This window comes from Lonchura striata, chromosome 1A (assembly GCF_050655825.1).
Source record: "Lonchura striata isolate lonStrDom1 chromosome 1A, ASM5065582v1, whole genome shotgun sequence".
NCBI lineage: Eukaryota > Metazoa > Chordata > Aves > Passeriformes > Estrildidae > Lonchura > Lonchura striata.
The window spans coordinates 52,061,046-52,088,583 of NC_140741.1; the positions used below are offsets into that span (position 1 = coordinate 52,061,046).

The 27,538-nt window shown below is 35.8% G+C and overlaps 1 protein-coding gene across 1 annotated transcript in view; it reads left to right on the forward strand.

Moving 5' to 3' along the window:
• The window catches only part of OTOGL (otogelin like), a 94,844-nt gene that overhangs the window by 39,555 nt on the left and 27,751 nt on the right, over nt 1-27,538 (forward strand). Inside the window, exons 26-36 of the mRNA XM_085569748.1 lie at nt 12,252-12,386; nt 12,838-12,984; nt 14,536-14,655; nt 16,935-17,051; nt 19,758-19,914; nt 20,433-20,459; nt 21,915-22,082; nt 23,648-23,926; nt 24,546-24,663; nt 25,889-25,968; nt 26,850-27,520. Coding sequence (XP_085425874.1) covers nt 12,252-12,386; nt 12,838-12,984; nt 14,536-14,655; nt 16,935-17,051; nt 19,758-19,914; nt 20,433-20,459; nt 21,915-22,082; nt 23,648-23,926; nt 24,546-24,663; nt 25,889-25,968; nt 26,850-27,520 — 2,019 coding nt within the window. The remainder of the gene's footprint in view (nt 1-12,251; nt 12,387-12,837; nt 12,985-14,535; nt 14,656-16,934; nt 17,052-19,757; nt 19,915-20,432; nt 20,460-21,914; nt 22,083-23,647; nt 23,927-24,545; nt 24,664-25,888; nt 25,969-26,849; nt 27,521-27,538) is intronic.

The following is a 27,538-nucleotide window of genomic DNA, read 5'->3' on the forward strand; positions in this document are numbered from 1 at the left end:
GGGCTGATTTTTGACTGGGAAATGTTTAGAGAATTTTTAAGGGGGAAAAAAAAAAGAAAAAGAAACAAAGGATGGGATGTTATGACAAATGCCCCAGAGTTTTGAGGGAACTAAAACACACAACTGATGAATTATGTGATATGAAACCCAGGAATAAGAGGAATGGAAGATGGCAGGATAACCAAATATTTTAAAAGGACTTAATGGCTGAATTTGACAGGAACAGAGCAATATGTCTAATTTATATATGAAGGAACTTAATATAATTTTTTAAAAAGATAAATTATAATGGGAGAAAAGTTTAACCATCTTTTTTTTTTTTAATAAAAGTAATTCATGCATGATGAGTCTTCAGAGATATTCTGTGAAGGCAATATATTGACAAGGATAATCAAGTTATATGTGTGTATTTTAGCTCAAAGACCTTTTGGGGAAATATTTCAAAAATATTTTTTAGAAACTATTCTCATATAGGATGAGAATGAATATTCTTTGAGACACAAATTCACAAAATCACAGAATGGGTCATCTGGTCCAACCTCTCTGCTCAGGCACATCCTAGAGCACATGGCACAGGTCTGTGTTCAGACAGCTCTTCATTATCTCCACACCCTCTCTGGGCAATCTGTGCCAGTCCCCAGCACAGCAAAGAAGTTCTTCCTTATATTAAGCAGAACTTGCTGTGCATCTCTCTCTGCCCATTGCCTCTTGTCCTGTTCCTTGTCTGGGAAGAGCCTGGTTCCATCCCCTTGACAGCCTCCCTTAGACATTTATGAACTTTGATGACATCCCTTCTCAGTCATCTCTTCCAGAGGCTGAACAGGCCCAGCTTCCTCATGCTTTCCTTGTAAGAGGTATATTCTAGTCCCTTCATCATCTTGCTTTCCCTCTGCTGAACTAATTACAAGCCAGAGGTTAAAACACAAGAAAAAACACAAGAATAAGTGGCCTTTTTTTTTTTTTTTTTTTTTTAATCTTTTTAAAGAAGGAAGAAATCCTGGTGGAATCCCACAGGGATCCATGCTGAGACCTGCACTCAGCAGCAGAAACAATTTTGAAAAGGTGATGTGAGGACTGAGGTAGAGTATTCTGATGATAAAAATTCAGTCTGAATAGCTGAAACAAAAGCTTCAGGACATCTTATGGCAGAACACATTGCATAATAAAAGAGGAAATTCAACAATGAACAAATGCAAACCAATGAACAGAAACTACATTACTGTGAAGTTAGGCACTAAATTAGCTACTATTATGCAGGAATAGAATTTTATGTGAGAAAAAGAAATGAAATACATGTAATGGACATCTTCATAGTGGCAGCTTGAATGATAATCACATATGCTTTTATTTGTATGTACACATTTATACTATATTTGTATCACATCCAGATGTGGTTAAGCTGCATTATATATACAGACATGATAGCATGATGAGGCTGCTCTTGTTTAAATTATTCTTTTCTTGTTCCTAGAGCAGAGGTTTCCATGTCTCTCTCTCTGTATAATCCTCTTCCCATATATTGTGACATTTTAAATAGTAGTGTCTAAGTAATATGAGTCTACCTTGAGCTACTATTTGTTGAGAAGGTATGTAAGAGAGCCTTGTCTCTTTTAGTGTTATCCAAATAGAGAAGCCAGATGAAAGGTGGAAAAGTGTATATAGAACTGCAAAATTTATGTTCCTTGCCTAACATCTTGGCAGATATCCAAGGCAGTAGTGCCTAAACTGTGCTACCTGTTCTATAAACCATTTTTTTTTAAACACAATCACAGAATCATAGAATGATTTGGGTTGGAAGGGGTGTTTAAAGGTCTTCTAATCTTCTGTCATTGGGGTGTGTGCTTCAAGTTTGCTGCCTGTAAGCTCGCAGATCATAGATTTCACAGCTGCTAATACACATTCCATTGATTTAATGCTAGTTTGTAGTGCTGTTGCAAGGCAGATTTTTATGGATAACATGAAATGCTCACCAGACGCCTGAAACTGAAGCAGCTACAGTGGTTGTATTATTGTATATACAGAACTGTAATAAGTTTATCCTTTCCCTTTTATCTTTTATCCTTTAGTCTTTTTCCTGTAAGCAGTGAACTGCTTTGTTTCTACTAACAGAAGCACCCTAAAGGTGTTGTGGCAGGGCAATAAGGGAAGTTATAGCTACAATCCGTTTGTTGGCATATGAGCTCTTCCCAGATATAGAACTGAGTGCAAGAATTATAATTTGAATCCATCATCCCCAGAGGCATGATAATGTTCTGTTCCCATCCATGTTACCAGCCCTCACTGTTTGATTTGGCTGTTGGCCTTCCTAAATCTGATCTGTTTGAACAACTCTTTGTCATCATATTCCATTGTACCAAACAAAGAACTCATCCTTACCTTTATTATGTTTTTAATAAGGAGCCCTTGTGCTCCTGTGGGAGAAAAATCAAGTATAAGCTTTCAGCCAATTATGAAACTTACTTGTTTTCAGCATCAGTGTCTCCTGTCAGGCCTTTTTGTTTAAGGTGACTGTAAGTGTATGAAAAAGCCCTTTATAGCTAGTCAACAGATTTGTCCATTGGGCAGAAAAATGACATAAAATATTTAGATCAGCAATTAAGAATATTAGGGTAGTAAGGTCTCATGAAATAATAACTTCTCTTTTATAAAGGAATTAGGAGTTACATTACATACTGAGATGTAAAGTCCCTATATAGATGAATGACATTCACGGAGAAAGCATCAATATTTATTTTTAACATTCTAAAATCTCAGTTATTTTGAAGGTTAAAAAAAAAACCTCACCAGACCAACTCATTTATCATTGTCGATCATGTAAACACTTCATTTTGCTAATCTAAATATGAACAATAAAATTAAAGTCAAATAGTTTCTTACTTGAAAATATTTAAATATATTTTTTCATCCATTTTCTTGCTTATTGTCTTATTTTACTGTCTTTGATGATGCTACATTCTTTCCTCCAAAAAATGGGGTTGTTTTCCTGGTAAACATTTTACTGGTTGCTGTCTGTTTCTTCCACTTACCTATTTCATAGACCTGCACTTACAGTAAAATTAATGTCTTTCTATGACAAGTCTTGGCCTTTTTATTTCTGTGGTGGTTTTCAGTCCTGCAGCTCAGAACTTTTAGTAAGTCTTGAAGGGTGAGCGCACTTGGAGCCCCTCAGAAATGTTCTCTTAGGTGAAACAGAAGAAATTTTTTTCTCAGAAAAAAATATTAAAAAAAAATTAGTAGCATTTGTAATAAAAAATATTTTCTCTGCTTTGGGGCAGATTTCAAGCAGGAGTTCAGAGGGATAAACTACCCATCAGAATATTCTCAAATGAGAGGGTGCTCTGTTGCAATGCTCATCTGCCTTTTAAAAAAATACCCCAAAACCCCCACTGAAGTATTTCCACTAATCTTAGGTTTCCACTGACCTTAAGTTGTCAAGAAGATCCTAAAGCACAGAAAGGGATGGACTGTTTTGATCCTGTATCTTGAAAGATGCAGGTCAGCATAACTAAGGTCTCATCCTCAAGTATTCCTATTTAAAAGATTACTCTTAAATTCAAAGTATGAGGTAAATATTTTCACTTCTTTTCCCCTGCCATTAGAGGTTTCAGCATTTTAAAGTACCCTTTTTAAGCTTTTTTGATGCAATCATGAAAACTCTTTTGAAGCCAAAGTTGGAGGATTATGATAGCAGCAAACATTTTGAGCCATTTGATCAAATAATCAGACCATTATGCCAATTAAAAGCACAGATGTAACTCTTTTGGGTCAGCAGACGTTACATAAGAGCCCATTCAAGTTAAGTTCATTTAACAAAACATACATCAGCTCAGGAACCACCACTACAGTTTCCCAAGTGGCTCTCCTCTGGCTGAGCAGTCCCCAGAGGTAGATACCTGGACTGATCTGGGGAATACAGCCAGTGAACTCTTCTCTTGCATTCCCCTTCTTTTGTAACTTGAAGCAAGTTCAAAGCTCTTAGTAAATTACACTTTTATTAGAGTGCTTAATATAGAGGTTGTTTGATGCACTGATAATCCTTTGGCCATTATTTGCTGATATATTTATCTTGAGTGGTAAATTTTTCAGATGATGTCTAGGCATAAGATGGATGAATCATACAGAAAGCAACAATTTTTCAATTACTCGTTTGACAGATCTGAGGAGTCAGAAGTAGGATTTATCCTATTCTCCCTTATTGAATATTTTGTGTAATTTTTTGTGCAGCTCTTTTTCAACATCATTTGTGCCAGGTAGCCAGACTGTAGATCCATGAAATTGGCAAAGCTGTAGAATTAAATATTTGGCATGGTCTCTCTCATAGCCTATTTGTAAAATAAATACATTCTTCTTGTTGTCAGTCACCCTATAGAGGATTAAAGCTGCAGGTTCATGGTTAATCAACATTGTCAAGCTGACTATTTATAGTTAAGACAAATAGTTTCTTATAATAGATTCTGGAGATTTTAAGGAGAAAGTAAAAAAAAGTTGAATTTGAAATTACAAATGTTTAAAATTGGACACCAGACTCTAAAAGCAATTTCCATTTTTTCTGGGAATAAAACTGTACATGGGCTTTCAATCAGAGTGCCTTTAGATTTTTAGTTAACATACCTAATCCTCAAGCCATATTCTCTTGTATGACTTTATGAGTAAATGATGCACCAAAATATTTCCACTTAAAATACTTGTCAAATAATTTATAGCAGCAGTAACTGCACAGAAATAATGATGTATTGTGTGAAAATTTGTGCCCAAAAAAGAAAGAGACTATATTTTAGTGAAAAAAAATTATTTACTGTGAATAGTTTGCTCTGCTCTAGTTGCAAAGAATATCAACAGTTTGCTTTTCATTAGTCCCATGATTTCAGAGGAAATCTTTCTGGATGCCCTCTTTTTTTTTTCTGGGTCTCTGGAAGTCCTGTAAGGGTCAATAGCAAGCTCCCTCGGGGAGACATCCCTTTCCATCCTGTCTTCAGCTGTACCTGTTTTTCTATTTGTTCTATTTCTTCTGTGAGCAAAAGATCTGATTACAGTTGGCAACGGATTTATGCTCTGGTTCCATTTTCTTCAGATCAATGATTTCAGACTCAATTACCTCTACATGCCTTTCCGCCTCCACCACCTGATTCTCCAGACCATTAAATTATGCAGTGAATGAATCACTTTTATTCTCCAACAAAGGAAAGATTTCTTTCAACTTGTGCAGATTAACATGGAGGGCTTCCAGGAAAGGCTTGGGGAAAATATTCTTACCACTATAATGGCAATTTGGAGGTGGTGTTTGCGTAGTGTGATTCAGAAGTTGGATTCCCTTACTGAGGACTTTGCTATTTAGTGACCTTTTGCCTTGAATTTCTGATTTTTGGTTAATGTTCATCATCCAAAAGCCCTTTGACCATACTGACTCCAGATTGTTTTACTCTTATGGTTGCCTGAAAAGGCAGTTCACAGGATGGCTGCTTGAGGGCCTCTGGTGGGTTCAGCTTTGTGGACTGTTGATGACAGAGCGCAGTAAAAGATGAGCAAAGCCCAGAGTGATGTGATGCTGTTTCAGAGCTGTGTGTGCAGCGGTAGCACCCAGCCCTTCTCTGTGTGGGGAGGTGTTGGATGCTTGGGCCAGTGACCTGCAGGTGCTGCTTAGTTTATGGCCTCTGACTCTGGGTGTTGGTGAACTATGAGAACCATGAATTCAATTTATAATGATTAAGGTCAGGATATGAAGTTTGGGGTTTTTTCTGAATATATAAAAACTAAACTTCAGCAGTGTAAATGAACACACTTTACATTCTTTTATATTGCAAAACATAACAGCTTTGTGCAAGTTTCAGCTTTCTAGCTTCTGCAATCATTTGATGGAGCCCTTGTCCTTTATTTTCTTGTTGCGGTTTATCATTACAACTAACAACAAAATATTAACATTTATCATGCACTTATTAATAAAACAACACTAACAGGTCTCATGTAAATACATGTAAATGCATGCTTAGATATTAAAACTAACACCACCAACTGTACTGCTGATTTGTAATTCAGAATAATTCATATTACAGATTGTGTCACTTGGAAACAAATATTCAAAGATTCTCAAATCTTCAGTCTACAGAAGGTGTCATGTTTAATTAGAAAGAGATTGCAGTAATATGACCTGTGCAAAAGCTAGATCTGGTACACAAGCAGGCAAAATAAAGTAAATGAAACAAAAGGAAATCTGCTTTAAATGATTTTTTTCTCAAACCCTTTAATATAGTTCTTTTAAAATGTGAAAAAAAGAACATCAAAACTTTTTCAGTGATATCTCTCTAGTGTTTTCAAAATTAAGAAATATTGAGTTAGAACAAGGTTCTATTTTAAGTAGATAAAGTAAAATATTTTCTGTTATGTATTTTCATTATTATTATATTTTTAAAAAAACTATTTGGATTTTATTGTTGACAAACCTTCAGAATACCTAACAGCTCTTTATTGCAGTAAAATCTGCTAGAAAAAGCCTCTATATATAAAGAAATTATTATATAATGGTATGTTTTTCCTGTTGCTCATATGTATACATACATATACATATACATATACATATACATATACATATACATATACATGTACATAGTTGTCACACATATTTTTGGATTTTTTGAGAGTTTATTCTGCCTGAGAGGTATCCTTTTCAGAAGTCATTTTTAAAGAAATAGGAAAGAGTTATCATGGATGCATTAGCAAGCATCTGGAAGTTGTTGGAGGGTAAGTCAGTAGCTGGAATAATCTCACTCCTCTTGAATTTTCATCAGTGAATCTACTCAGTCATGTTGCTCTCCTCCTATTCTATTCAACTGTGCTTCAAAGCTAGAAATGTCTTGTATCTTACATGTGTATTGCAAGCTTCTTTGCTATATTTTGGGTGAAAATACTCTGCAGCCGTGTAAAAGATGTAAAGGAAAAGAAAATTAACGTGCATTTGCATAAGCAATTTGGCTCTCAGATTCTTAGTTCCTAAATGTCTTTTTTTATTCTTTTTTTAAATACTTGTATAAAAATACATAAAATTGGTTGTAAAAAAAGTGCTATTACAATTTCTTTCCTCTCTTTTCTCTCTCGTGTAAAAGGATCACCCACTATCTTTCCCACAATATTTTTCCCAACTTTCATGTGGATTTCTTCCCAGACTGAGACAGTGTGTTTCAGTGCCATCTGTTGACTCCAAGCAATATTGCTTCATTGTTTTAATAGCTGTGGGAATGACTATTTGCTGATACAAATTAGTATGGGATGCAAAAACAGGGATCAAATAAATTTACATGGACTGTATATGTAATTCTGGGAAGGTGCAGAAGAAATTAGGTGCAGCAGCAAAAAAAGGGAAGCCTTTCAATAAGAGATGCTTCTTAGTGTCAATTAAAATGAATTTTGCATAATTAATGCATTTCCACTGATTATCTGGAGATCAAGTCCATAGTAAAATGTCACAGGAAATGAATAGAGCAAGAACAAGTTAGATGCCAAGGCATTTGTCTACTCCCCAAAATAACTTACATATTTATGCCCAAATGCTCATTAAATATGGGCTAATATGTTTTACTTCTCCTGGATCAAGCTTCCTAGAAGTAATAGTTTCAAATATTAAGTTCCTTCAGAAGAAACTCCGAGCCAATAAACCATGACCAAGCTAATTCTGACTTTCCATAAAATCTCCTGAAATGTTAAATCTGAACAGAGCTAAGGAATCTCTCTGAAAATATGTAGGAAGAAGAAAGAAAATTCTACTTTTTAAACTACTTTGTATTTTTTTTTCAATATTTTTAGAGATTTTTGCACTTCTCTTTGTGGCTATGTATGAAAACACCAAAAACATCATTAAAGGAAAAGGAATATAGGTCTAATTTATCTTTATGCCACTCACAGGATGTCCTTATATGTCTTTATGGCCACCCTAGTTTGCAATTTTGTAGGGAATAAATGAAAAGTAATGGGTAAATAAGGGTATTGAGAATGGAAAAAATGAGTCTTTACACTGAACAGTTAGAGAGATTTTGATGAAACTTTCAAATAAATTAATACAGCCAATTATATTTTCTTCCCCAGGCTGCATTTTGACGATGTAAGCACACTACACAGAATTGGTTAAAAGGGACAGGAGATTTCTAACAGGATATTGAAATAGAAAGTTTCTAACAAAAATAAACTCTAGCATTCCCAAGCACTGCTAAAAAAACCCCCAAACCAACACCAAACCAGAAAAAGGAAAGCAGTGCTTTACTTTTTTGACTAGGAAGAAATATATTAAAAAAAAGTGCAGTGAAGTCTAGAAAAAGAATGTCCTGAGAAGTGGGACTGACAATGAGCTTTTGACTGACTGCCCAGAGCTGTGACTCTGTCTTTTCTGTTGCTTGGCAACTCCATGTTATCACAAAGACACTGATATTAAGTTGGAACAGGCTGGATATGGTAATTTACGTGGGAAGATACTCTTGCAGTGGGAAAACCATTTTATTTCTAGTTTCTGTCAGCATAAGTAGGTTTCACATGATGAACTGAAGTACATCCCCTGCTGGGTGCATTTTACCTAAAAAGGTAATGAGTGACTCTGCCTTGGAAAGAGGCTGTGCAGAAAAAAACAAAACCAAAAAATCCCCCACCTTGTTATTCATTAGACCTGCTCCTAGTGTCTACTCAGACATTTCTTCTAGTGGTAGTGACAAAAGCTTGTTTTCATATTTGTGTGGATTTAGTGCAGATTAGAGAGGTGGAACTTGATCATTATCATTTATACCATCACATTCCTCAAGAATTCTTGAGATTTGCTTAAGACCTCCCTGTCTTATATAAACATCAGAAGATGATCCTCGCTTTATCTGAATAGTCTTTTCTTTTGCGCTGGTAATAGTTAAGTGCTAAGTTTCAGCTGCACTTTATTTCTTCTTTATTGAAAGAAGACGCTGCCTGTGCAGCAGCTACAGAATAATTTGAAGACTGTGATAGAAACTGTCTTTGAATTTGTCTAGTATTGTATGGCTTGGAAAGGTATCTATTGACCTATATGGAGAGAACAGCAAGCAAATAATTTTGTAAATGTATGGAAAGCAAATAATTTTGTGAAAGTTTAGAGCCAAAACAAACATGTAATCCATAATGATATTTTTATGTTTGAGTTTAGGCCTAAGATTTAATTAGAAAAAGAGAAAGCACAGAAGATTCAGGATTTAATACAAAGCCCTTTTTTCTTAAAAGTGTGATTTACTCATTACTCTACTGAACTACTAGCACAGTCTCTATGCATATCTGTCCTGCATAATTTCTAGTAATTTAACACCATCATGCAGTCTTATAAGTAAGGAAGTATTTCAAGTGTCTTCAGGACTCCTTGTTCTGGCTTTGGTCAGCAAAACACTTCCTGGCTCCAGGCTTATCTGTACTGCAGAGTTAACTTGAAATATAACTCAGTGTGTGCTCTTGGCTCAAATCCCAACCATATACAAAAACTTCTGACTTTAGTATGTTGATGCTGTTCAGCTGAAGGGATTGGCCTGGACTGGCAGAAGGCACAGGCAGCAGCTTCAGTTAGCATAACTAATATAGCTACCCTCTGCTGCCTCAAGGACTTGACTTCATTGCCAAAAAAGGTGTACTTTCACTGTGGGATAATTAGCCTGATTTCACTATCCTTATTTAAAATCAAGATCTTAATTTCTTTTCTTACAAGGAAGACATTACTTCCCTATTAACTCAGAGTGTCCCTTTTTGCTGAGGCTAAGCTAACCTGTGCAATGAAAAGAGCCCATAGTGTCCTAGGCACCAAATAGACCCAGAGACTGCAAGCAAAGTCCTTCTCTGCGCTGAGCCATCGTGGGGAGTAACTCCTTTTCTCATTTTTCAGTTGCCCAGCACAGAATGTTTCAGTTTGCATCCTATCTACCAAACTAATGACATTGTCTCCTTTTTAATTTACCACATCACATCCAATAAATCAAAAACTGCTCTGGGCTGTTATCTGACTTTGAGAGGAATAATTGGTACTCCAGCAGCAGGCTTGGTTTAATTAAAACATAGTGTATTTCCCAATAAGATAGTGACCGGTTTTATTTTGAGTGCAACCTAACACGAATTTACAACAAAATGGAACAGATGAACTTTACCTTGAAACTTTAAATACTTTTAAACTGGGTTCCCTTGCTAAATCATGGAGATCTGATTTCCTACATGCCCTTACCACTAAGCAGTTAGTGAATAACCTTACCCATGTAACTGCTGCCTTCCAAGCTAACTGCTGGCAAGTACCATCTGTTTCCTAAGCCCTGGCATTAGGATACATAGGGCTTGCAGGCAGTCTCCCACAACTTGTGCTCATCACATTCACAAGCACTTGCTTGCTGTAGTGTTTTCCCTGCCAGGTAGCAGCATCCTCTGGCTTGTGGGCCATGCTAGACTAAGGGTAGCAAAACAGTAGCATGTTCTGTGTGTGGGAAAAAAATGCCTCTATACTTTCCATCATCTGGGGTTGGGTTTGTTTTTTGATTTTAGATTGAAAGTGTTCTTTAAAGGGTTTGGTGACTTTTGCTAAGAAAAAATTACTTTTGACTTTCACTAAGAAAAAAATATACAAACTGCTTCCTATAGAACCTATGTTTTATGCATGCAGTATTTCTCACTGATGAAGAGAAATTACTGATTTTTTTAATTCTTGAATTCTGATGAGCACAGAATAAATAAGGGTACAAATGTGAGACAGGCAAGAAATAGTAAGGAGTAAGTAGCCAGCAACTTTTGGGGGTACACTGAGCAAGGCAGTGGTACATTGACCACAGGAGGGAGCAAAGCTCTGGGGGAAGATGCTGTGGGCAGACACCAAGGCGAGGGATGCCTCCTGTTGTGACCGAGTGGAGCTCTTCAATGCTCTTCAATGCTCCCAGCATTTCTGGGAGCCAAGAGTAGTTCCCAGGACTGGGGAGATGCTGAGAGCAACCATTTCCATCTTGCACACCATGCCCATTAGTACCTCCAATTAATTTTATCTAATCATAGTCTCAGAGAGTATGTTCAAAAGAGGGTGGGAACAAAAAGAGTTTTAGCAAAAGAGAACCTTTTTGTTCCCAGCACTACCCAAGTGTCCCATATGAGATTAGATTAGTCAGTGGGTGTTACTTGCCATTTCCAAGATTTTTATTTCATGTCTGTCTCAGGTTTCTGATGACTGTAGGACTAAATTTATTCAAAGATTGAACCAGATTCAGAAACAGTGTGTCATATTAATATTAACAGTAGTTCATATTAATGTTATGAAGTTAACTTTCTCAAGTAATTTCTATAGTTATGGCTGCTTGTTGATTTGCAAGGATCGGTACAGAAAAGAACAGAAAAGCAAATTAAAATAGGAAATAATAGGAAAAACACAACTTCATTTTTTTTTTTTTGTGGTAGTGTTAACAACTGAAAAGACAGTTCATCTCCTTTGTTCAAATAAAATCTTACTACGGGGAATTACACAGAAGAACCACAGAAGCTATAGGTGAATGAACAGATGTGTTGAGCCAAGGTGCAAAGGTGATTTTTTTTTTTGTGCCTAGAATGCAAAAATAATGAATGGGCTGTAGAGCCAAAAGATTTGGGATTGGCAAGGCAGTACACTTAAGTTTGAAGTACTAAAACACCAGTAAATCAGGACAACAAAATATTCAAATCTTCTAAATGTTAATATAACTCCACCCTACAAACAAAAATATTGGCAGAAACCTTTACCCCCTCCAATAACGTTGAGTATGACTCATGGTTTTGTGAATTTTGTTGTGTGGTGGCACAGAAACTGTTCTGTTACTGACGGATGGAAGATTTCTTGGTTTTAGAAACATGAAAACATCTTGATCTCATGTACCTTGGTTTAAAAATAAAGCTCTTTTTATAGCATGTCTAAATTTCAACAAGCACACTGTGCCATAAATATTAGATTCCAACTATAAGGATTTTTTAAAAGCCTAAGCCAGACTCTTATTTTAGAGGTAGCCTGATCCTCTGAGTTTGTAAAGTCTTCAGCAAGAGGAGTCACAGCTGTACATAATGGCTCCTTGAATTTAACTCCAAAGTTTGTGGGCTCAATTTTGAATTTAAAAATGCATTTCCTGATTTGGTAACTTGCTTAAAGTTAATTTAAAATGTGTGTAAATTCTAAAGTATCCTTTTTTTTTTTTCTTTTTTGTGATGGTAAGCATAGAATAAATCTGAAATGCAATTGCATACATAAGTAAAATTATTTCTTCTTAATGTTGCAGAGCACAGATAACTCAAATATATCTATAATTGCTCAGAACAAAAAGTGCTTTGACAATGATATTGTTTGCTCAAAGAATGTTTTCATCACTGTTGGAGAAACTGAGATTTATTTTAGTGAACCTTCTGAGAAGCAGGTTAGTTGTTTTCTTTCCTTTTTTGGTTGCCTTTTAAGATAAGCACTGCAAATTTACAGCTCTAAAGGGGCATGTTTTTGGAAAGCATCTCCCAGTCTGAGTAAATGTAGTACAAGTGTTTAGGCCTGGTTAAAGCAGCAGGTCCCAGAACACACTTTTTTTTTCCCCATTTTTTTTTCAAGTTCTATTTGTCATACAAAGAAGATTGCCCAAAAGTCTCAAGGAGTTGAAACATACTGGCATTTATGAGTTTCTTTTCAGTTGATTTAGAAAGAGAAACCAAAGAATGAAGCAAACTTCAGTGACTGAAAAGACAAAATATCAAAGAATTAAACAACAGTTCTACTAATATTATTGAGTCAGCTATATGCTAAGTATTCTTCAATATATGCTCTGCTGTAATGTGGTAGCATTACTTTAGTAGATCTTAATAAATATTCATTTGTGTCAGAAGACCCTAGGGGCACAAGACAACAAATCTAACTATCAGCTCTGGAAGGCTGGATATTATACTGTGATACACTTTCCAGAACAGGACATTACAGTTCTGTGGGATAAGAAGACAATGATGCATGTAAAAGTTGGACCTCGATGGAAGGTGAGCTGAAATATAAACCCAAGATTTTGTGTCGATTCTCTATATTGCTAATGTGATCTTTTATTGAATAGCTGTGATAGTCTTTCCTTCAAGACTAGCTTTCCCAGTGATATAGCTTGTTCAGCTGCTAGTGTTTCCCAGGTAAGAAGAGATGGAGAAAGCAACTTCTGAAGAGAAGGAGTGGTTTCTAAACGTATGCTCACTCTGTTGCTTGATACACTGCAGCCTTGGAGATATGCAGTGATTCGGCTCTGACTCAGAGATACTTTGGGGGATGGAAGGGAGGGGTAGTTTTTGAGTTACCCAGCTCACTGAATGTTTTCATTGCCTAAAGCCAATGTAAAAGATGCTTCCATGCCCAGTGACCTGGAAGATGGCAAGTTTGTAGTACAGATTGCATTAGACTGATGTTGGAACTGCAACCTGGGATGTAGTAGAGGCTTCTGAGATGAACAGATGGAGTCACATGTTTGCTTTAATTTAAAAAGACAAAATGCAGAAAAAGACCTAGAAAAAACCTTATATTTAAACCTAATGCATATATTGTGACAGGATTCAGTCATGATGCAAGGAAGAATTCAAGACTCCTTTTTTTCCCAATTGTTCTTCTTTTTCTATACAATAATCTACCTTCATGTCTCTGGAACTCAATCATTGGGTGCTGGCAGAATAACCATATCAGTGCAATTCAGAATGACATTATTCTTTGTTTCAAACAGGAAGACTTGTATGAAGATGGGGCTTATTCAGCAAAAGAAAAAAAAGCATGCTAGGCTAGAATAGAGTATCAGATTCTTTGAAGTGTAAGTCAAAGCTATAATGACCATCTAATGTAGTTTTAAAGAAAAATTATTATAGGCTTCTGAGTTCTACAGGTTTCATTTAGGAACACAAATACTTCCCGTTCTTTCTCTTTCCAATGACTATTTCTTCCAGAGACTCCAGTGCGGGAAGATGTCTGCAACAGAACTGAAGAAAAAAGAACTCATTAGTGTGAGCCACAGCACCCTAAAAATCCAACTCTACTTTTTATTGTTGTGCAGAAATGTCTATTTTCCTATATATTTATATATGTATGCACATATACATAGTTTTTCTATCAGCAGCATATGTCCAAGGAAAGAAAGTTGCAACTGTCTCTTTTATAATTGCTATTACAAATGTTCTAGCTATTGTGAACTAAAATTAGAGGCAGCAAGTTTTAATGACAACAACTAATCAGGCTTCACAATCATTAAATAATTCACCTGAACTTTTTACTTTTGGACTGGAATCACTACTGAGCTTTCAGAAAAAAATATTACTAGATTCCAGTCTGTTTTCACAGGCAGGCAGTAAGAAGAAGTTCTGGAAAATACGAAGAAAACCACTGATTTCTGTTAAAAGATATTTACAATATGGTACTGCAGGCATAGCAGAATGCCAGATATTTTCAAAGGATAAGTCAGATTTACATTCACAGTTTTTACTTAAAAATTTTTATATTCCATGTGTGTCATTTGTGCCAATTATTGACTGTAAGTTTATGACAAAACTTCTTTTCTCTTTCAGGGTAAACTAGCAGGCTTGTGTGGAAATTTTGACAAATATACTTCAAATGATCTGACTACATCAAACAACATGGAGGTGAGAAATGCACAGGTGTTTGGAGACAGCTGGGTATTAGGACAGGTAAGTCCCAGGTCCAATAAAAATGTAGAGAAAAAAATATTATGATTTTAATTTGTAAATGAGCACATTATAAGCACATGATGTACAGGTATTTTCTAAAATTATGGTCACTGTATAAGAGGATATTTTAATTTTTGTGTCCGTAGATATGAAATGTGTTAATAATATATGTCATAGCAAACATACAGAATTTAAATGATACCAATTGATCTCTTTAGGGAAGGATATGTTTTCCCCTGTGTAAGACAATTATAGCGTCTGCATTTCAGTATTCTACAAAGTTGGGTGCACTGCTTCTGGTATTTTTGATTTATCCAAATTTTAAAAGCAATTATAATTTCTCTGGGGTTGGAGGCATCAGAATAGTGAAAGCAAACAGAATCTGAATGCTGGAAAAAAGAGGCCTGGAAGAGTTTCTTTCTAAACACTAAAAATAAAATGAAGATTTATTTTAGTGGCACTTTCTAAACAGAATAAACTGACAAAGTTGAGGTAGTGAAGGGATGGGCAGAAAAGGCTCAGAACAGCAACAGGATCAACCCAGTATGGAAACGTGGATTCTGAGGAGAAGGTAGGAGGATGCTGTAGGGAGTGAACGGTTTATAACATCATTTGGTGTTATAAATGTATAATGTTATAAATATATAAATTTATAATGTTATAAATGTTATATAAATAACACCAAATGGTGTTTATAACACACATTTATGTTGCAACTCTGGTTTATAACACAGGAGAATAGGCGTTTCATTAATTTTTGCTGAGAAGATGTAAAGTTTTATAGCCTTGTGGACCTCCTGAAAAGTCATTATTTGTAATGCATTCCCTTTGGATGTCTGTCAGGACCAGTTTTTAATCTGTTCTCTCCTTGACACAGTAGGAAATTTATCTCTCACCTCATGGAAGAATGCTTTGGAATAAAGATTTTGAGGCTTCTCTGCCTCAATATCTCCCTTCAGATATATTTTATTCTACATGAAATGTTTAAATATCATAAGCAAGCAAGACTAATGTGTAGAGTTATCCTGCTCATCTAGAAGGTCCTACATAAACAAATGTGTGAATACTTTTATCAAGTTCATGATTTTTTCTTTTTCAATTTATCAATTTAGTGTCTCCTTTAAAAAGGTGCATAATGTTTGCACAGCTCATTAACTTGTAGGATTTTATAATTTTTGCATATGCCTCACAGACTTGCACCTTACTTTTTGGTGGAGATACATATCTGTAAAATCTCATGTCATCTCCTGATACCTATGTCTGTCAAAGCACTCAAATCTTTGGTCTTGCTGGTTGGCTTTGCTCAGAAAGACTTGACACTTCATCTGCCCTGCAATAGACCTTCAGGATTTTTTCAGAAAGGACCTTTGACATGTAAAGATGTATCCTGGTCACCATTTCTGAAAAATAGAAGTACTGTAAAGGAGTATTTGATAGCTGGAGGCCTAGAACCCAGCTCTGCTACTGGGAAATGTGCTTGTATTAGCACTGTGAAGCAGGACATGCTTCCAGGGCTTCTCCTTCCTGGGAGTGGCAGCACATGTCCTCACAGTGTCTGAGCACCTGGCCAGGAGGGCAGCATAGGTGAGTGATGCACTGCAGCTAAGGCTGCTGTGGGACACTCCAACGATGCCTATGCATTCATTGCACACTCTCCTGGTGCATTACACCCACCTTGCCTGCAGCACCAGCACAGCATGGTTTCAGATGAACTCGTGTTCTTTCTGAGCTGAGTGTCCATTTCCTATATTATTCTATTCTTTTTTTTCTTTCTTTTTGAAGAGATTCTATAAGTAATGTAATTGCATCTCACCCATTTTTGTGTTATCACGATGATCTTTGACTATATTTTAATGAGTGGCTCCCTTCCTACCACTGCTTCTTTATTTGAACTTACAGGGCTAAAGCCATCTGTAGTATGACTCCATTTAAAGTCAGTGAAAACCACCCAGGATGGATTTGGATCACGTATTTGTTTGTGATGTTACAGTTGGTTGCTCTGGTAATGATTATAATGTGTCACAAAGAAAACATTTTGTCTTTATGCACTGAGCAGACAGCAGGAACATTTTAGTGCTGTAGAACAAAACAAAAGATTCTTTTTTGGTGCAAATGTTTTCAATTATAAAAACAAATCAAGGAAAGAAGATGAACATAGAACTGAAATTTTTATTTTCTGATTATGAAAGTATTGAATTATATGATACTATGGTGTACATGAGTCAGTGATAAACACACCTACCTATAAAATATTTGTGGGTTTTTTGCTTGTTTTCAAGTGCAAGAGTCCAAATGAAACACTGAGACCATGTGAAGTACATCAGAGCAAGTTTCCTTATGCAAAAAAGGAATGCTCAATTTTATACAGTGATCTTTTTGCACCTTGTCGCAATGTGGTAAGTTTATTAAATATCCAAGATTGCTCTCATTAAAATAATAAAATTACAGTAATTAATTTCTTCTTGCCAGTACCCTCAGTCTAAATGTGAGGACAAAGAATAAAGCCCTGCAAGTATCTCTGTTTGGGTGGGCTATATTTGTGCAGAGCTCCTTGTTCCTTTCAAGACTGGAACCTAAAAATAAAAGTGGTAAGAGAATTGTGAGTTAATCTACTGAATAACAAAGGTTCTGTCCTCTTAAGGTTTTATTTATACCTTTTGTCTATATAGGTAGCTAAGTTTTGCAAATTGTAAATTTGTATAAATTGAGGGATTCTAAAGTGAGTATATGTGTAATGCACCTACAGCTTAGTTCAAATGCTTTTATTTTGTTGTGTCCTGCTTTATATAGAAAGAAATATGAAAGAGCAAGATTTCTTCTTTCAAGCTATTGGTATTTTTAATTGTTTGGCAGCTTATTGTCTGGTTTTATCAAATCTCTGAGGTTTGGTATCCTTGTTTTCCCAATACCTGGCTGAGTATGAGTTAAAAGAGTTACAAGAATGTCCTTCAGTTCAGCCTAGACAATACGGGGAAAACACTATTTAGTATGGTAATCTCTTATTCCATTTTAATCCACCCATTATCAGTGCAAGACATACTTTATACATTTTTCCCTATTTCTAATTTTTGCTTCCCAATGGTATTTAGGTGCTTCTTTACACCTGAACAAGCAAGAACCACTACAACAATTAATCTAAGTATCTTAATTTCTTCATGAGTATTAATACTAAATGAGATCATTAGCTGTCTCAGCTAGACTTCCTGACTGAAGCTGGATATCAACATGGTTAGGAATTTGCCTGTGAAGGAGGTGGCAGTAGTTTAACCCAAGAGATTTATTAATGTTGACTTAAGTTACTATGTAAAGAATTTTTTGAGCATGTGCCTGAAAACATAGTGATGAGTGTATTTTCGAAGTGGCAAATAATACATAAAAATAGAACTTTTGTGAGTCTTTAAGAAACTGTATTATTATAACAACTTAGAAAGATCTTTTCTCTTGAATGTTAATTTTCTATATCTTATCCATGTTGTGATTAGAATTTGTAAATATTATGCCAGAAATCTAGCATAATTATGTTAAAAAAATCTATGTCAGGAACATGTGATTTAATTAGTAGTCAAGTATTTCCACACGTATGCATCTATCTTGTATGGGAGAGTAACATCTTTCCTGTGTTTTTAGAACCTGTTAATCAGCAGTGAAAGTACAGCGCCTGCAAAAGTAATGTAGAGTGACCTCCTACCAAGGGCATGCACAGCTGACTGCTGGCTGGGGAGCAGGGTGCCAAGAAAAAAGCCTGAGCAGAGACTGACACTGGGGGCATGGAAAGATCAGAAAACATAGATGGGGGTTCCCAACGTGCTTATTGCTGCTGCTGCTATGTGGGTGGAAGATCCTGCAGTACATGCAGGCAAGCTCCTGTCTGTGGGGCAGGTGGCCTTGCAGTTTAACTCAGGCTGCAATACCAGTTTGCAGGGAGGCAAAATCTTGGATCTGGGGCTAGCAGCAACTGATGGATTGCAGCTGCCCAGGTAAGGACTGAATGCATCAGGGTCTGAGGAACCTGACAACAGAGAAAAAATGATCTTCTTCCTAATTCCTGAACTCAGCAGGAACTTTGGCCCAAGGCTCCCAGTTTGTCACAAGAGTGGAATATTGCTGACCTATGGAGAGATTGAGATATTTGGAGCCAGTTTGCTTTAGGTGATTTTTACAAAGCTACTACTGTCGCTTTCAATGGAGCTAGTTCTCATGTGTGTCCCCCACATCCCCAGTGGTATCCCTGTTTTCAAAACAAGGAAAAGAATGAAAGCACAATAACATCTCTCTGCCCTTGATGCAGTCCCTGCCAGCTTCTAGCAGCTGCCAGCTGAGAAGCTGTCTTCGTGGTAGATAAGTACTGCTTTGTTACTGTGGTGGTATTTCTGTAATCTGACATGTGCCATTTGAGTGCTTTACAGCTGAGCTAGACCAGAGACTAAACTGAAGGAAAGCATTGCTTTAAACAGTACATGTGTTGAGTAAGAACATTGTTTTGGAAATGTTGCTCGACCTTACAAAAAAGAGATTTAAACTCAAGAAAGAGTGTGTCATGCAAAAGCATGCAATATTCTGATAGATTTTAGAGAATGTGGGTTTCTGATGTAATGAAGTTTTGTGGGCAAATTGTATTAAAATCTTGATAAACGCAGAAATGTTTTTTTTCTGCATAATTTCTCCAGTGATCATAAGCTTTCTTCCCCTGGGAAAACCCCCCTGTATAAATGATTACTTTAATAACTTGGTAATCAGAGTCACACCTCTGATCTTGTTGTTGTTCATGCAAAACTGACAGGATGACTACAGATGGCAGTATTTGCCTTATAAAAGCATAAGTGCCAGCTTCAATAATTCTTTAAAATTGATGAACAGCGAGCGTGTGGATGAACATGCTTTTTAGTAATCACTGACTGAATTTTTCTTTTGACCTTTAACTTAGGTATAAATTGCTCATTCGAAGTATATATTTTGTGTAGGAATATGCCCAAATACCTTTGAAAAATATCTAATTTTTGTGTTTAATTCTTTCAGTCAGTCCAGAAGCAAAACTCCTGCTGCAACTAGAATTTGTACAGCTCATGCAATTAAGTCACCTGTTTTTGTTCTTTCCCCCCCAGATTGATGTGACTTCTTTTATCAAAAACTGTCACACAGATACATGCAACTGCAATCTTGGTGGGGACTGTGAGTGTTTGTGTACCAGTATTGCAGCTTATGCCCACAAGTGCTGCCAGCAAGGAGCAGCGATTCACTGGCGATCTCCTTTGCTCTGTGGTATGTACCCGGGCTGGCCATGCTCCAGAGCTCATCTCATGGGCATCTCTGACTTTTTGCTGCCCAATTATATAAATATGACAGAAGCAGGTGGATAACAAACATAGTTAACATCTCTCAAGCTGTCTCTGTGTTAGGTGTGTCATCCTTATACACCCAAATTCACTGTCTTGCTGAAAAGGGCTGGCTGTGCTTAGGGTGTGTTAGTGCAGAGCCTGTGGGAAAGGCACTGGTGGATGTCCAGTTTTCTGTGTATGGCTCCAAAGAGACCCAGTCTTTTCTTTTCATTGACAGCAAGAAGGGTTCTTAGCTGTACACTAATTCCTCCTTCAGGTCAGCTGTCACTGGACGAAAAATATCTTGTGGGACATGAAACTTCCTCTCCTGAAATGAACTTTACATATTTAAGATGCAGAGATACATGGATTATCTTGTTACTTTGTAATAATAATAATAATAATAATAATAATAATAATAATAATAATAATATTAATATGCTTATTTTATTTTTCGTTTAGCTTATGACTGTGAATATTACAACCAAGGTATGTACTATTAGATATTTTTGTTTAAAAACTCAATTAATTTATGGGCTTTTTCTTTGACTTGATGTATGCAGTTTTAAAATTATTTTTATTTTTTAGTGAGTGAAGGTGGCCCAGCTTTGTTGAATGATCCTAATAATCCCTGATGCCTCCATTAACAAGTTCATAATGTTCAGTGTTGGGGGTGTGGATTGATCCATCATTCTACAACATATGGTAGCAGTCAGAGAGAAGCTCTAGAAGGACCTTTCCTTGTGTTTGTACTCTAAATTTCAGAGCTGGGACCTACAATATTTGGACATTGATAGGCCATTGGATTTTGTGCACAAGTCTCACAATACTGTACTGTAAAAAGAATAGTACCTTAGTATGAGAGTTGTATTAATTTAACAGGATGAATTCCTGTCATCCTCTCTAATATTTGGATACTGTGCACATACTTTATAGGGAGCAATAGATATTGAAAAGGGAAATGTGACTAATCACAATGAATGAATGAATCTGACTTTTAATGTATCCTTTTGATGGTGAGGATGACTTGTGTCCTATAATGAGGATCATTCTAGAGATGATTTTTTTCTCCTCCAGTCTGGCCTACTATTGTAGTAGCATGTAGATCTTGCTAGGTATAGCTGACTCCCCACAATTACTTTGTAATAGGGAATTTTATCTTACTGAAAAAGGTTTGAGGATATGGCTTTAATGATAAACATCACAATAGCGGTCTTAAAGGTCTTTTCTGCCCTTAATTATTTTATGATTCAATGAAAAAGTAGGAAGGAGTAGTGGTTTTGGCTAATTTTCTCCATATAGTTAACATGAATTTAATAATATATTTTGTATTTGTGATGACAGTGATGCTTTAGCTACTGCTTACATAGATTAAGGCTTTTTCCAGGTCTCATGCTGATCCATCAGTAAGCAAGCTGGGGCTGCACAGGAGGTTAGAGGGAGCAGAGCTGGGTCAACTGGCTCTAGCTGACAAGAGGGATGTTGCAGAACACATGATGTTGAGTTCAGCAATAGAAATTGGAGGCGCAGTTTTCTGGGACTGGCATTGCTTAGGGTTCAACTAGATGTTGGTCAGCTGATGGTAAAGAATTTTGGCTTTTTGATCACTTTGCTTTGTTTTCTTTGTTTTCTTTTTGCAATTGTTTTCTTTTATTTCCTTTTCTTTTTCCTTATTTCTCTACAAACAAAACTCAAACCAAACCATGATTTAACTGTCTTTATGTCACCCATGAGCTTTTTTCAGTTCTTCCCCTCTGATTCCTTCGTGAGGTGTGTGGTGAGTGACCTGGTGTGTGGTGCTTAGCTGCCTGCCGGGGTTAAAGTCAAGTAGAGAGTTATGCATGTTCCCACTACCAAGTGGAACCAAGTGGAAAATTAAGACTTAACTTTTGTATATTATGCAATGAAAATTTTTGGTTTTCTGTCTGATTTTTCTTCCTGTAGGTCTTGGTGAAGGACCCTATATTTTGGCAAGTTTTGGTGTGCATGACACAATTATAGGAGCTAATGTATCTAGCAGAAGGATATTTCCCTTACCTAGAACTGGAGCACATGGAAATGTAATTTTCAGTTTCATGATAACTCCAGGTCTTTTCAAAGACAAAGATTTATGTAAGTGTTCTCAGCAGTTTTGCTAATGGTGAGATATATATCTCAAATAATATGAATGATTTTTGCTGCATCTTCTAAATGTCCTAAAGTAGTCTATATATTTTTAGTTTTTGGAATAAGTGGCCAATTTCAAAACGAAGGAGGGATTTAAATTTTAATTTTTTTAATACTAGAAGCCATCAATTCCAGCTTTAAAACTGACTTTTCAAAAGTTACTTTAGAAATATTACGAAATACAAGTGAATAGAGTAACTTTGTGAAAAAATCCAATTAGTTTGTATAACTGGAAACTGGTGAATTTTTCACAAGTATCTAGCAAATATCAACACTTAAGGTCAATGCAGGACATTTTGTCTCCAGTGAAATTGATTCTACCTTGTGTTTCCACCTTATTTTTTACTTTTCCTGACCTAGAAAATGTGCAACTCAGAATGATCATCTATTTCTGCTTCGCTAACAAGCAGCATCTCTGTGCAACATAGAAGGTATTTTCTTAGGTGAACAGCTAATCATAAACTCGATGTTTTACTTATCAGAGACTTATCCAAACTATACAACAAAAATAAACCTGTTTAAATATTTTTCCTTCTGTATATATTTTTCTTTCTTCACATATGTGAAGATTGTACCAATTAAATCAATAAAGATTTTGTCATTGCTTTGTCAAATAATTTAATGTGTTGAAAAAAATCACAAACACTCAAAAACCAACATAAAGAATGTTTCTCTCCACAGAAAATTTTCAAACTAAGTTTACAAACATTTGAATGTTTATTTCCATGGTAAAATTAGGTTTTTAGATGTGATTTTGAAGTGAAAAATACATACAACAGAAGAATTAATTCAGTCTTGTCAAATCCCCATGTAAAATGGAAGTAAATAATTCATTATATATGTGCAGTACACAGATGACTTTCATATGTAAATGAGGGATAATATTCCTATAGATTAAAGAACTTCAAGACCATATTCAAGTTGAAAATCAAGGTGACATTCAAGATCATATTAAAGTATGAAGTCAGTCTTATAAAGCCTTACATTTTCAGAGAATTTTTTCACTTTTTATTTGTGGCATCGGTAGAGCAAATGGAGGCCAAGTCTCTTATTTGGCCATAGATTTTCCTACAGTATTTCTGGATATGACTGCATATAAAAAAAAGCCTGACCTCAATGTTCATACAATGTGATATCATTTACTAGTGAAATTTTGGCCTTGCTAAGCTGTCAGACATTTGTCCAAACTTGAGGAAAAACTCCCAAGATATGCAATTTCCAGTCTGAGACTGCTTAGGAATAATTTTTGAAGATTAGTAGCAGTCGGCTGAATGCAATTTTGGTCTAACTGATACATTCCCTGGTGGTTCTGGATTATAGGATCCACTGCACTGCACTGTGTTTCTAACTCTCTTTTGTGCAACATAAAACTGACTTTTTTTTTTTTTTTTGTGAAAAGACAGTTTTTAACAGGAGCACTTAACAGCCAAAGTATAGGATTTAATATCAATTATAAGTTGTTTTCTGTGAAAATCTCACCATATTTATTATTTCTTTTTCTTCTGTGGAAGCTCTGTCTCTTGTTTCCCTTGAATCTGCTGAAAGACCAAACTACTTTCTGTGTGTACATGACAATGAAACCATTGGGTTGGAGCAGTGGCAGGCAAATGCCTCCTTTCAGAGACGAGCCACCTTCTTCCACCACCAGGGTCTTTGGAGTCCAGGGCTCAGTGCCTTTGAGCTGCACAGTAAAAAAGGCTTTTTCATCATTCTCACCTCATCCAGTGTTAAAGTGGAAAAGTATGATGGTTCAGAAGAATTCAAACATTTCAGTAGCTTTAGTATTGAAGGTAAATTTTGCATAATCCACAGGGATAAATATCCTTTTTCTGCTTGCCTTCAGAGCATTTTCTTTCTTGTATTTAATCAACAATAGTAACAAATATTTTTTCTTATTTTTAATTTCTTTCTGTCTTCCATTCCATCTCAAAATGTTATTATTTTCTAACTTTTGCAGATAGGATGGTCACTTTATCTTTGAACTATGTTTTCATTGGCTTACTCTTTGAAAAGGAAAGTGACATTTCACAAAACAATGTATGTTAATATCTCATTAGTAATCTATAGATATCTATTATTTTAAATGAATTGGGGTAATTGTTTTGCATCTGCAACCAACAGTATCTTCAATATGTTTAACTGACCTTTTAGGTTTTAAACCAGAGTATAATGTAAAAAGGAATAGCTGTTTTTATTGCCAAAGCTTGAAGTGCCTTTTAGCTGGAACAAATTTAAAATAGTCAAAACTGAACAAAATCTCACCTATTGGAAGGTTCCGAAAAATTTGTCTATTTGTTTTTTCATTTTTCATTTACCTGAAGATCTCAATGTATGTTATAGAAAAGGTTTCAAATTTAAATTGTTTATTGACTATTGAATCAATAAAAAAATCCTTTCTTTCCTTCTCAGAACTCAGTGCTTCTGTGCCTTACAGAAGGATGTGTGAATGGCGATATGAATCTTGTGCTAATCCTTGTTTTAAGACATGTAGTGATCCTGAAGGAATAGCATGTAAATTTCTTCCTCTGTAAGTAAAATTAATCTCATATTGCTACTGTATTGTTTTTTGTAATAAGCATACCATATGCTTTCTGAAAATCACTGCTGCTGCAATATCCATTTAGTTTTACTATCCAGATTTCAATATCATCCTTATGAGAAACTCTCACAAGTAATATGAAAACATTTGTACCAAGCCTCTCATTTCCCACAGTTTGTATTCCCATTTAGATGTGCTTTCCAGCACAAGAGTAAGAGGGTTTGTATTTAGCCCAGAGGACTCACTTCTGGTAGTGGTTAAGTAGGAAGCTGTTAAATTAAATGAAGGATATTTCCTTCTGTAGATTTATAGTTGCATCCTAAACCAGCACACCATTATGCTAAAACGACTACATCCTTCTGGTGTTTATATGACAGAGATCAAAAACTGTGGGAATAGCAAGGGAGGAATATGCCCTCTCCTGTAAGAAGAGGGAACTTTTATGCTGGGAGATGCCCATTGGCATTGAAGGGAGGGATTTCAGAGTTTGGGATTTAGTAAACAGATTTCCTGTCTCAGTGGCTCTCCCCTGGCCTCTATGAAACGACAGCAAACTAAAAGGAAAAAAATGCCTAAAGCTCAAGGCACAATGTGGTGGAAAAGAAAGGATATTTTAGGTTTCAGACTCCCTAGGCATATGCAATTTATGATTAGTAATACTACTAATATGACTAATTTTCTCTGTTGGTATTCTTAGCTTTTTCCTTATGGGAACACTAGTTGTTAATGTCATGATTTTCTTATTGAAAAGTCCCCCAGAATGAAACAGACATGGAAATATAGTGATTTGTCTGCATTCTCCTATGTTGGAAAGACACAAGAGAAGGGCTTTATGTAGTCAATCTAAATATTTTAATATCTCAAATTAACATATCAGAATAAAACAAAAGTCTTGTAGACAAGTTCATCATTCTGTGAAAAATCTTTCTGTTTATGGATCGAAACTTCCACCCGGCTGTGGAAGATAAATGGTCCAAAGCTATCATATTCATCAGCCTATGCAAATAACTATTAACAGTTTAGAAGTAGAATTATGCTGCTCAATAACTTTTTGACCTTGAAATGCCTCAAAATGTTATGTTCATAATTTAATTGGAAAGTTCTCAGAACTCTGATAAGACATTCTGATGGTTTGTTTAGCCAAAGTAAAATAATTTAAAATTAACTTATACCTCTACTGTGCCTCTAGAATTGACTATACACTATTTTAAAGGGTTGAAGGATGCATGCCATACTGTCCGAAAAACATGATCCTTGATGAAGTCACACTTAGATGTGTTTATCCAGAAGATTGTGAGTATGCTTTATTGTGTTGATCTACTCTTATAAATTACTTCAAGATCCCAGGAAAGGATTAATAAAATGCAATTCCTTTAAAATTAAATGCTTTCTCAGAACATATTTCTGTTGAAGAGGGACATAGACTTCATTCCCAGTCATCCAAACTACAGCTTCTGCATTCAGAAAGTTATATTTTTACATTGAATTATATATATTTCTCAAATAGTGAGTTATAGATAACCTTTTGTGATTATGTTATACTCAGAGCAACTATATTTGACTATATAATGTTAGTATATTACACTTCTGTAAGGGAGAGATTCCAAATGAAAGAAATAAAGCTGTAGCAAAAAGTTCAGTCTTTTCTGAGGATGACACAGCACTAACAAATTCAGCTCACCTATTTCATAATTTTTGGTGTGTAAAGATACCACATTACATCCTTATTCTGTGGGATAAAGATTATTTTTACATTCAAATTTCATTTTAATACTGTATTTTATTTTATTGTACAAATTTTGAATTAGATAAAGTATGCTTAATATTTGTTAGTACAAAATTATCTTGTATAATATCTTCTAAGGATGAAATATACTTATTTCAAATATTTTGCCATTTTGGATTTACTGAATTTTTATTGAATTGTCTTGTTGTTTTGAAATTGCCCTTCAAAATAAAGTTTTTCACCAATAATAAAAGTTTAACTACTTCATTTGCAGAGAAAATTAGCAAAAATTTTAGTCAGCTGAGTTCCTCAAAGTGTTCAGATGACCTGGAACCATTGGCAAGATCTGATTTGCTAATATTTAAGTGGGATTTGAGTACAGAGAGTTTTTTTTTTTTCTTTACTAATAACCCATAAAAGACAGTTAAGCACACATTTTTCCTTTTAGGCATACCTGTGACACCTACAAAATCAGAAGTTGGACTGAAACCTTCATTGTTAATCTCTCACATGGGTCCGACCACAGAGAGATTTCCTCAGACACTCCCTGTGGTTGTTACTTCAGGGAACAAATCAACTCTCATCGGTGTGACAGACAAAATAACCATAAATGCAAACACAGCTTCAAGGGGAATGGATATGTCAGCACAGTCCATTGCAGACTTTTATTCATTGGAAGCTTCTAATGCAGCCACCTATTCAACATTTTCATTACCAAGTACAGTGGAGCCTTCTGATGTACTTCACAGCACAGCCAGCCCTACTGTCCTTTCCAAACCCATCCCTTCAACAGATTTTCCAATTCTTTTTCGAGCCTCAGGAGTCACTGCCTGCTCTAATGCATCTATAACTTCACCCACTACAATAACAACTCCAACAACCCTGCTCAGTCCAAGTCCTAGTCCAACACATTCTGCATTATTAACACCCACTTCCCTAGTGGTAGTTCCATTTTCACTCGAAACATCAACCACTCAGCTAGGACCAGTTCGACCTTCCTCAGCACTAACAACTTTAGCCTCCAAGATATCTTTGGTCACTTCTGAGCTGTCTGCAGGGATTGGGAAGAGTAGGAGTCCTTCAGTAAGTCATTCTAAGGGAACAGAAATACACTCTGAAGTGTCTTTGCCTTGAGGG